General features: G+C 40.7%; 1 protein-coding gene across 1 annotated transcript in view; it reads left to right on the top strand.

The window, feature by feature from the left end:
• Window positions 1-12310, top strand: part of ncapg2 (non-SMC condensin II complex, subunit G2) — a 78685-nt gene that overhangs the window by 6785 nt on the left and 59590 nt on the right. Inside the window, exons 2-4 of the mRNA XM_078429453.1 lie at window positions 3860-3971; window positions 5700-5888; window positions 7170-7284. Coding sequence (XP_078285579.1) covers window positions 3894-3971; window positions 5700-5888; window positions 7170-7284 — 382 coding nt within the window. The 5' untranslated portion in view covers window positions 3860-3893. The remainder of the gene's footprint in view (window positions 1-3859; window positions 3972-5699; window positions 5889-7169; window positions 7285-12310) is intronic.

Here is a 12310-nt window from a genome sequence, read left to right as displayed (position 1 = left end):
TTCAAAATGGAGAGAGAATGTGTGGAATGGGCCTGGGAACTTATTATTCAGGGTTATACATCCTATAGAAAGGACAGGCAGGTGGGCAGAGGTGGTGGGGTAGCTCTGCTGGTGAGGGATGAAATTCAGTCCTTTGCGAGAGAAGACATAGGGACTGACGAGGTAGAGTCACTGTGGATTGAGTTGAGGAATTGTAAAGGCAAGAAGACACTAATTGGTGTTATCTACAGACCCCCAAATAGTAGCCCGGATATAGGGTGTAAGATGCAGCAGGAGTTAAAACTGGCATGTAAGAAAGGTAATGCCACTGTGGTGATGGACGATTTCAATATGCAGGTAGACTGGGAAAATCAGGTTGGTTCTGGACCCCAAGAAAGAGAGTTTGTAGAGTGCCTCCGAGATGGATTCTTGGAGCAGCTTGTAATGGAGCCTACCAGAGAAAAGGCAATTCTGGATTTAGTGTTGTCCAATGAAACAGATTTGATAAGAAAACTCGAGGTAAAGGAACCACTTGGAGGTAAATAATATGATTAGTTTTAATCTGCAATTTGAGAAGGAGAAGGTTAAATCGGAAGTGTCAGTGGTGCAGTTGTACAAAGGGGACTATGAAGGCATGAAAGAGGAGCTGGCCAAGGCAGACTGGAAAGGGATCCTAGCAGGATTGACGGTGGAACAGCAATGGCAGGAATTTCTGGGCATAATCCGGAAGACGGATTCATTCCAAAAAGGAAGAAAGATTCTCAGGGGAGTAGGAGGCAACCGTGGCTGACAAGGGAAGTTAGGGTTGGAATAAAACTAAAAGAAAAGATGTATAACACAGCAAAGAGTAGCTGGAAGCCAGAGGATTGGGAAACGTTCATAGGACAAGAGAAGGTAACAAAACGGTCAATAAGGGCTGAAAAGATGAAGTACGAGGGGAAGCTGGCCAAGAATATAAAGAAGGACAGTAAAAGCTTCTTTAGATATGTTAAGAGAAAAAGAGTAGCAAAGTCAAATGTGGGTCCATTGATGGCAGACACGGGTGAAATTATTATGGGTAACAAGGAAATGGCAGAAGAGTTGAACAGGTACTTCGGATCTGTCTTCACTAAGGAAAACACAAACAATCTCCCAGATGTATTGGAGGACAGAGGATCTAGGGAGGTAGAGGAAGTGAAAGAAATTTTCATTAGGCGAGAAATAGTATTGGGTAGACTAATGGGACTGAAGGATGATAAATCCCCTGGGCCTGATGGTCTGCATCCCAGGGTACTCAGGGAGGTGACTCTAGAAATAGTGGACGCATTAGTGATTATTTTCCAATGTTCAATAGATTCAGGATCAGTTCCTGTGGATTGGAGGATCGCTAATGTTATCCCACTTTTCAAGAAAGGAGCGAGAGAGAAAACGGGGAATTACAGACCAGTTAGCCTGACTTCGGTGGTGGGGAAGATGCTGGAATCAATTATTAAAGAGGTAATAACGGTGCATTTGGATATTTGGATAGCAGTAAAAGGATAAGTCCAAGTCAGCATGGATTTATGAAAGGGAAATCATGCTTGACTAATCTGGAATTTTTTGAGGATGTGACAAGTAAAATGGATGAAGGGGAGCCAGTGGATGTAGTGTATCTAGACTTTCAGAAAGCCTTTGATAAGGTCCCGCACGGGAGATTGGTGACTAGAATTAGAGCACATGGTATTGGGGGTAGGGTGTTGACATGGATAGAAAATTGGTTGGCAGACAGGAAGCAAAGAGTAGGAGTAAACGGGCCCTTTTCAGAATGGCAGGCAGTGGCGAGTGGAGTGCCCCAAGGCTCGGTGTTGGGGCCGCAACTGTTTACCATATATATTAATGATAATTTGGAAGAGGGAATTAGAAGCAACACTAGCAAGTTTGCGGATGACACAAAGCTGGGTGGCAGTGTAAACTGTGAAGAGGATGTTAGGAGGTTCCAGGGTGACCTGGACAGGTTGAGTGAGTGGGCAGATGCGTGACAGATGCAGTATAATATAGATAAATGTGAGGTTATCCACTTTGGCGGCAGAAACAAGGAGGCAGATTATTATCTCAATGGAGTTAGGTTAGGTAAGGGGGAGGTGCAGAGAGACCTGGGTGTCCTTGTACACCAGTCACTGAAAGTTGGCGTGCAGGTACAGCAGGCAGTGAAGAAAGCTAATGGAATGTTGGCCTTCATAACAAGAGGATTTCAGTATAGGAGTAGAGGTTCTTCTGCAGTTGTATAGGGCCCTGGTAAGACCACATCTGGAGTATTGTGTACAGTTTTGGTCTCCTAATTTGAGGAAGGACATCCTTGTAATTGAGGCAGTGCAGCGTAGGTTCACGAGATTGATCCCTGGGATGGCGGGACTGACATATGAGGAAACATTGAAAAGACTAGGCTTGTATTCACTGGAGTTTAGAAGGTCAGAGGGGATCTTATAGAGACATATAATTAGAGGGTTTTAGGATTATGGTCACGGTAACATTTAATATTTTGTACCATGACGTGGTCTGATGTTAAATGATTTCAGTGCCCACACTGGTGTCTCTGTAGCAGTGCTGTTGGATGAGCTCAATGAATCGTAGCTGCCAGAGTAGGTCAATAACAGGTGGATGGGCGACAGGAGGGAAGAACGGAGATGGCATCCTTGGCAAACTACCTACTGCAGATACGTAAGCATGGTGACCACACAAAGTGCCTTCTTTAAACCTAGAACACCCCCTATCAGGTGCAAGGGTATTGCCATCACAATGGCATAAATCAGCACAAATCTAGCTCTCAAAAGGACATCCGGGCGATGCTATTTGCCATCAGCACACCTTGAACTATTCCACCACGATCATTAAGCTGAACTGCAAAAAGAAAATATTGTAGATATTTGGCGGGCATGATGGTATCTTGGAGTATAGGATGTGCAGGCTTTTGAGAGGGTGTCAGGATTAGCTACAAGAAGAGCTTGGACAAACTTGGATTATTTTCTCTTGAGCATTGGAGATTGAGGGGAGTCCTGATAGAAGTATATAAAATGATCGGAGACGTAGATAGGGTACACTGTCATAACTTTTTTTCCTAGATGGAAATGCCAAAGACTATGCGGCATAGCTTTAAGGTGATTAAGGCAAAGTTTGAATGAAATGTGCGGGACAAGTTTTTGTTTACACAGTGTTAAATGTCTGGAATGTGCTGTCAGGGATGGTGGCATTTAAGTCTTTTGGAATAGCACATGGTAGAGAATGGAAGAATATGAGTCATGTGAAGGCAGAAGAGATTAGTTTAATTTGGAATCGCGTTTGGCATGGATATCGTGGGTTGAAGGGCCTGTTCCTAACCTGCACTGTTCTATATGTAAAAAGGTTAACAGGGAGATGAACTTTCACCTAAAGGACTGCAGTATCTCAAGTAGGTGCTTCCCACCTCCTTCAGAGATGGGGGTGATGAAAATGTGCATGTAGAATGGCATAGGCCAAGTCTGACATCTCGGACCCGGGTCTCTGGCGTAGCATTCGCTGTGAGGCAGCAACTCTACCGCTGCGCCAGCGTGCTGCCCGAGCCTAATTCTGTTCCTATAGGTTATGAACCACAATCATTCGGCTATGGTCTTTGTACTTCGGTTTACACTATTATGGTATCGTTACCTCGTATTTCTGATAATTGGGTATTTTATTGTATGTTTATTTATTGTGTTACTGCCTTAATGTGCCTGTAAGGCTGCAGCAAGCAAGAATTTCATTGTTTCGTTTCTGGTGTACATGACAATTGAACACTATTGCCTGGCTGTTACTTTATTTATTTTTTCCCAGAGGAGCAATCAAACTGACATTGTTTGTTAAATTTCTTAATTATTCCTCCATAACATGTATTTTTCATTTTTCTCAGAGTTCGTTTTGATTGACGCAGTGAAGTGGGCATCATGTCCAATCGCAAATCCTTTCTGCAATTTGTGTGCAAAGATTCCATGAAGGAATTCCTGAATTATATTCGTCTCCATGTAAGGATGCTTTTTGTGCAGCTTTGTAAAGGTGGTTGCTGGTGCATATACTTCACAGATAGAATCATTAAAAATGCCTGTTTCCTAGGGCATTTTATCACTGCATTGTTCTTGCTAATGTATTATGGTCTCTGCCTCATTGCAGTGACTGCTTAGACGATTACCTACACAAGGTCTCTTTTCAATTTGGAATTTTAAATTAATAGCATCTGCAGAAATCACAGAACGAGTGACTTCATACTTGCTTCTCTTTTTGTGACCATTTTGCTTTCATTTATAATGTATTGCATTATTACTGTTAAATATGCAATTATCCATTTTGAATATCTAGTATACCTAAAATAAGATTGGAAAAGATTCTGCAAGCCTTCTGGTCAAATCTGCTTTTTTTTTAAATGGAGCAATATTTCTTAATATAAGTTTATTTGCGAAACTTGTGCAATTATTCTTGCTTTTGAGAAACTTTGGATGAAACCAATCTTGGATCATTATGATTTAAAGATAAAACACTGAAGATGGTTATTTTGGATCCTGACCTGTGCTGACTCTTTGATGGAACTTTCCAATTAGTACTGCTCCCTTGTTATTTCTGAAGCAATGCAATTTGTTCCTGATAAAAAAAAACGCCCAATTTTCTTTTGGAAGTTAATATTGAGTCAGCATTGGTCTTCTTCAGGCAATATGTTTCAAATCATCAAAACTTGGTATATATATTTCTTTCTTTGCATCGTCCTGTGTTCAAAAACACAAAGCTCAATTTCAGAAAATGGCTCTAATCAGATATGATAAGCTTTTTTTTTCAAATTGGCAATTTTAGTGTTGTTCTGATGGAAATTGAGATTTTAACTGTACAATCCAAATCGACAATGTGAAGATCCTATCCATTAATAAATAGGTTCCATTATACAAATTGGGTCACACATTGAGTAGTGTGCATTGAGTTATTCAAATGCTGAAGACATTTCAAAGATTCCCAAACTGATTTTGGTTTCATTTGTGAAAGCAAAAACTTGAGAAATGAATGAAGATAATCTATAGGGCATAGTGGTTAGTAAATTGAGAAAATCATTTGGAGCTAAGCTGTAAGAATAGAAGAAAGTAAATCTTATTCATAAGCAAATTTATGGTTAGTTTCATAACTTTATCCAAATAATGTGGCTTTCATAATGTATCATTAAAATATTGGAAGCAATGGTCAAAAATTATTAAGGTATTGAAATGGACAACATGTTAAGGCCCATCAAGATGGGAGGGGGGGGGTGAATGTTCCATTTCATCAAAATTTACCTAATGGCAATTAAAAAAAAAATTTGATTGAAAGATTGGCAAATATTAATTAACTGTACGTCTCTACCTGATTAATTTGAAGAGACTGAGATTTGGTTGGGCATGGATGTTTGTATAATAACATTCTAGGTGTTGTTATCAAGAGCTCCTGGTGTCCACTGCCTGTTTCCGTGAGAAGTGTGTAGAGAAATTAAATGAAACCTCATAAAATAATTGAAGTTAGAAGTTCTGAACCAAGATGGAGTTTTGGGACAGGACTGATTATTTTTAATTTAAGAACAGAAAATGCTGGAAAACCTCTGCAGGCAACACCCATGAAAAGAGACATGGTTGACATTTTAGGAGGGAGGGGGGGGGGGGGGGTCCATAGGTTTAAGGTGATTGTCTCACACGAGAAAAGTATCATGCACTTAATTTCATTTAAATTTTTCCTCCGTCTAGAAAAATAATTCTGATCCGTTTGATCTGAATGAGTTGCTGCAAGAGTTCCCGCGGAAGCAACAAGTGCTGCTGTGGAAGCAACTGAAGACTCTCCTGACTGATGTTCTGTTAGCCAATCCTGCGGAGAATTGGCAGCAATTTGATGGGGACAGTGATGATGAGATGGAAGTGGAAGGTGCAGTAGATTTGGTGAGGAGATATAACGATATATACTTTGCATCCCAGCGAAGGCACCACAAGTTTATTTTTTATTTATCCCCAACCTTCACTGACTTATGTATTATAATTTATTCCTTGCCAGTGATGATAGGTATTATTTTGGGATAATTTGAAATGTTCTTGTGTTTACAGAAGGTGATGATTCTCCCAGAGAGAATAGCCAGATTTTCTCACATCCTCCCAATCTAATTACTGAAATTGCATTCGCCAAGCCTAGTGCTGCAGATGGACATTATGCAATGCTAATATACTGCCTCATTTACATTTCTAAACTTTGCTTCACTGAAACACTTCTGTTTAGTGATGTGAATGTGGTTTTTAAAAAGTATATACTTACACTTTTTTTTCAGACATTCAAAAGACTTGATACATTTTTAAGGGCATTAAATAGGCCAGAGAACAGTACAACAGTACAAGTAGGCCCTTTGGCCGAGCATGATGCCAAGTTAAACTCCTCTCCTTTGCGTCAATAGTCAATTTATTTGTCACATACACATAAATGTGCAGTGAAATGAAAGATTACCCGCAGTTCAACAATAAGACCAATAAAAATAAGCAATAAAAATATGCAATAACACACACAATCATAAACCAGCACCAAACAAAAGAAACATCCATCACAGTGAGTCTCCTCCAGTCACCTCCTCACTGTGATGAAAGGCCAGAATGTCTTTTGTCTTCTCCTGCCGTCTTCTCCCGCGGTCAGGCTGTTGAACTTGCCACGTCGGGGCGGTTGGTGCTCCCGACATTGAAGCGCCACGCCGGCAGTTAAAGGTCCGCAGCGGGCCGACCCAAGCCCCGCGATTCGGGGCGGGCGAAGATGCTGCCGCTGCCGGAGCTCCCGATGTCGGCCTCCACCCAGGGCAGGGGCTGCGAGCTTCCGATGTCCACGCGGCCCGTGGCCGAAGTAGCCTCCGGAGACGAGTCGCAGCCATGATCCATGATCCAGATCCTTGCGTGCCTATTTGAAATGCTCGGAAAAGCCACTATTGTATCTACCTCCACCGACAACCCTGGCAGTGCGTTCCAGGCTCCCACCACTCCCAGTGTAAAATGTTTCCCCGCATATCTCCTCTAAATTTTGCCCTCTCAAAACTATGCCATCTTGTTTGACATTGCCACCCTGGGAGAATGGTTCTGATTGTCTACACAGTCTATGCCTCATAAATTCACATACTTTTAAATGTTAATGAAATTCAATTACATGATGATAAAAACTATAAAAATAAATTTGTTTTCATTCTTCTTCAGAAAGAAAGTTTCCTTGTGATAAGTGGGATAACTGAAGTGGTTGCTGCCTCTTTAGCTGTAATTGATGAGAATATTGATTACAGTGACCTAATAGAAATTGCTATTATTTTGAATGGTAAGTGGGTTTTTTTGGCAATCTTTAAGCTTTAACGTCCTAATGATTCTACAGCTTAGGGTTTCGTCATGCCTTTAAGGAATTAAAAACTTTAAATGTAGTTTAATGATATAAATTAAGATTAGATTTCTGAAGATGCCATTTCGGACTCTATCGCCCTCGTCTGGTGATTCCGAATAATCTTAGAAGTTTCTCATGGATGATTCTATATTGGCTTTTACTCAAAGATTAATTGTCTGCAAACTGGCTCTGGAAGTCAACCAGAGAGCTTTGTCAGTAGCATATCACAATGCCAAGCTAGGAATTACTCTTTTAAAGGTATCTATATCGCCTGTCTATTCATGCCTTCTCTACTGTCTGCTACTTAAAATATCGTTCGCTCTTTCACAGTTCTGATTAAGGGTCCTTGATCTGAAAGATTAACTGTCTATTTTTTCCCCCACTGATGCTGCCTGACCTGTTGAATGTTTCCAGTATTTTATGTTTCAGATTTTTATGTTTCAATTTCCCTTAAAATTTGCAAGTGCTTAAATTAAACATGGGTTTTAAAGCAGATTGTTAAATTTAATCCATTTTTCAATAGGCTATTTGGTTAGGTTAGGTGAGACCAAGGATTTTGTATATTGAACAAACAAGGTATAGGTTAAAAATAAGAGTATAAAATACTGGAAGCATTCAGCAGGCCAGGCAGCATCTGTTGAGAGATAGGACTGATATCCCAAGTCACTAACCTGTTTTTGGAGTTGCAAGGAAAGCTCATTAACCTGGGATGTTGGCTTTGTCATGTGGGAAGGAACTGCAGATGCTGGTTTACACCAAAGATCGACACAAAATGCTTGAGAAACTCAGTGGGAAACAAAATGTGTCTGAAGAAGAGTCTCGACCCAAAACATTACCCATTCCTTCTCTCCAGTGATGCTGCCTGACCCTGAGTTACTCTAGCAATGTGTCTATGTTTTTTCCATTCATGGATGATTCCTTGCCTGCTGACTTTGCAACACTTTTATTTCTTTTTTCCTGCGTCCGCAGGTTTTTGCTTTCAGTTAACATTGGTTAGATATTAGCAATTTTTCTTTTTCATACACCATTAAATCCATTATGGCCATGAAGGCAAACAAATGATGATACTTTATTGTCATGTACCAAGGTACAGTGAAATTCTTTGTTTTGCATACAATTTGGTAAAATCATACTATAGATAGCACAATCATAGATAAGTACAACAGTGCAACGATTGTAGTGTAATAATAATATACCTCACTGAGATAGTACACAAAGAATAGTACATTTTTGATGCCAACTTGTGCCTTTCAAGTTTTAAGGTTCTTAACCGAGTCTTATCTTGGCTTTGAAAAGCCCTGGCGGTGGCACTGGGTCAGTGTCGCTGGGGTTGATCTGGCCTGGCGATGCTGTTTGTGTCCTCCACTGCTACTCTGCCTCTCTGTGCTGCTGCAGGCCATGTCTTCGCACTTGCCCAACCGCTGTGGGGCCTCCAGCAGTGCCCCATCTGCACAATCTCCCGGCTACTGTAGGGCAAATGATACATTTGTTGTAACGAAATGGTCATTTTCTGTGCAGTAAGACTCTATGAATCTGTTCTTTTTAGGAACTTGCCAAATGCTTGAATACTTGCAGAGTTTTGCCTTTGGATTGAGATTTTTCATTTTTGCCTACCAGGAAGCTTGTGTTTGTTGCTGATAGGAAAGGTGACTGGGGATGGGGCAGTTTTGAACTTGATAGGCCTTTTGCCTTGGTTGATTTTGTTTCTTTGCATGTCAATGCTCTCATTATTTCCATGTCTAGCTCAGTCTTAAGCTGTGGGATCAGTGATTGTTTTTTTCTTTTAAGTGCTAATTTTGGAGGGAAATCGACTTGGAGATTGCATTCCTTGATTTGCATTTTGAAAAAGTACAACTGTCTGAAATTTTAATATGCAACTGCTGCTGAATGCTACTGTAATATTTACCCTTTCTGTGAATGGTCTATTTTCTTTGTATTAGCGTTGGTTTATTGTCACACTACTGAGATACAGTGAAAAAATAGTTTTGTAGGCTATCCGGACCAATCATACGACACCCGAATCCAACAAGTAGTGTAAAAAGAGAATGGAAACAGTGGAAAGTCTGGTGTTACAGCTGTAGAGAAAATGCAGATTATAAAAAAACAGCAAGGATAATAATGAGGTCGATTGGAAGATCAGGAGTACATCCTTTTAGCATGTGAGCGGTTTGATCAAATATCCCAGAAGAGTAGACATTTCTGCACGTGCAGCAGTACATAAGCAAATGTACCTTGCATATGCACTTACATATGCAACGTTATTACAACAAAGAGCATATTATTGAATGTGGAATAATAACTTTAAAAGAGAAACGTTTTGAATGCACTGCAACTAATGGTAGAAATGTTGTCTTTTTTGTGCATGTTTCATCACCCTATGTGAAACTAATAGTTTATTCTTGGCAAGAAATCTTTGGTGGAATTTATTGGTGGTTGCCTTTGTGGAGTTTATGGATGTGTTATGGTCACACTTTCTTCCATGGAGTATGAAATCTTTAATCCATTTGTTGCAGTGGAAGTCTGTGCAAACTCAGAATATTACACTGAGTTGCTCTAGCTTGTAGTTCCATTGAAGACTACTGGCTGCCTGCAGTAAGGTGCTGGTTGGGTGGCGATGCATCTGATCTCGGCTTCATTGCTAAATTAGCAGCGATTATGCAGCATGCAAATCTGTAGGAGCAAATATACTCTATACCTGGCCTCTTAGCTGTTCATTAAACATGGCTGATAAATTTAGCATTTAACTTCCTGAAAAAGTAAGTCAAGTTATTTTTTCACATTTAGTATTAACATTTTGTATTTACAGACGGTAAAGATTTTTAAATATTCTAATTTTTGCTTAGATGTATTTGCACTGTTTCTAAATGATCATGGGAGTCATTTAGAAACCGTTGGAAAAAGCTTCTGACTGCACCATCTGTGGCAGCGATGCCTCAAAATTATTGAGGAACAGGGCAGTCATGTTCTGTGTTGAGCATAATTCTACCAGTTGTGTATATGGAGTCCCAGTGTTGAATTTACTTGGACAATTTTTAAAGTGTCTTCATTTTCTACTTGATTGAACATACAAATGGCTGTGAATTCGCACACAGAAATTGTTAATTAGTGCATTTTTTTCATGATTTGTGGTTAATTTTCACTTGTCATTAAGTGGTATTCTTGGGTTCCTGTGTGAAAGAAATTATACTCAAGTCATTTCTGGTTCATGTGTGGTTATCAGTACAGTGTGGACCAGCAAAGCATAAACTGTAAGAATGAATCGTTTAGAAATCGCCGATGAAATACAACCCTCTTCTATATCATTACCACACATCGCAAAGCACCAATTTTATTAAGACAGTCATTGCTTGATGACCAAATCCTAATAGTTAATTACAGTGAATGTGAGGCCACCACATTTCTGCTTTGTTCAGGCATTGGTCCCTGAACTTCTTGCAGGAATTGGATGTCTCTCTCCTTCTCTGGCCTCCAATGGGTTTATTGCTGGTGATTGAAAATATGTTGGAAAGCCTCTACCATCTAACTCACAAACACACCCACAAGAAGGAAAGCAGCAATCTGAGTAGAATTAAAGTTAGAAGTGCAGATGCTGATTTGCAACAAAAAAAAGACACAAAGTGCTGCAGCAACAGCATGTCAGGCAGCAACCCTGACGAACATGTATAGGTAAAGTTTTGGATTGGGACCTTTCTTCAGACTGGTCCCAACCTGAAACACTGCCTGTCACTTTTTCCAGGGATGCTCCTGTTCTGCTGTGTTACTCCAGCACTTGTGTCTAGACTTAAATTTTGTTTCGTTTAAAGCCTGAAGTTCTTTGCTTTGTTTGCAAAGGTGGCCTAACCTCCATTTTGTCAACTGCAGAGAGAGTCAGGGAGTTACAGCACAAAAACAGACCCTTCAGCCCTCTGATTCTGTGCTGACCCTCAACCACAGACTAATCTTGCGGTACTCCTATTTTTTTAAATTCTCCTCACATTCTCATCAACTCTCCTTTCTACAACTCACATAGACGCTACCGGTAATTACCCTACCAACGCAGATGTATTTGGGATGCATGAGGAAACTAGAGCAACTGGAGAAATTGTGCCTTATTGGTAGGCATTAATCTGGTACTACAATAGCTAGATGGACATAACCCTGTCACTGATTAAAATTCACATACAGTGCTGTTGGTCATGGACCTGCCCCAGTTTCAGATGGGATGGGTAATGGTGAGCTTCTGTCTCAGTATAACACTGGGGTACACTGCTTATGGGTGCATATTCCTTGATGGTTCATTCTGCATTTTCAGTGAGCTCTTCTAATGAAGTGCTTCAGACATTGGGAGTGGTTGAATCTTTCAATTTTTGACTTTGTCATGGCCTTCCTTCTGGAATTTGTTCTTGTTAGATTAAGAACAGAACAGTGGAGAGTGGTAAGAGAAAAGGAGGAGGGCTGGCTGTGTTTGTAAATGATAGATGGTGTAACCCTGGGCACATCACTGTTAAAGAGTAGTTCTGCTGCAGGGACATTGAGCTGTTAGCTGTTGCCATGAGGCCTTACTATCTACCGAGGGAATTCTCACATGTTGTTGTGATAGCAACATATATTCCCCCCTCTGCTAATGGCGACACGGCCTGCGATGTACTGCACTCAGCTGTGAGCAGGTTGCAAACATAACACCCATATGCCCGCTTTCTAATCACCGGGGACTTCAACCATCATCCACTCTGCCCACGTTCACCCAGTACGTCACCTGCCAGAGACAACAAAATACTGGACTTATTTTATGCCAACACCAAGGAGGCATATAACTCAGCCCCCCCCCCAGCACAGTTAGAGGATGGTCCAAGGAGACGGAGGAGGTTCTGAGACTGTTTCGAAACAACTGTGTGGGGCGAACTCTGTGATCCCTTTGGGGAGGACATTGACGGTCTAACTCAGTGCATCACGGACTATATTAACTTCTGTGTGGAGAACACTGTAC

The sequence above is a fragment of the Rhinoraja longicauda genome, chromosome 2, assembly GCF_053455715.1.
Source record: "Rhinoraja longicauda isolate Sanriku21f chromosome 2, sRhiLon1.1, whole genome shotgun sequence".
Lineage (NCBI taxonomy): Eukaryota > Metazoa > Chordata > Chondrichthyes > Rajiformes > Arhynchobatidae > Rhinoraja > Rhinoraja longicauda.
This window is presented reverse-complemented; position numbering and strand designations above follow the sequence as displayed.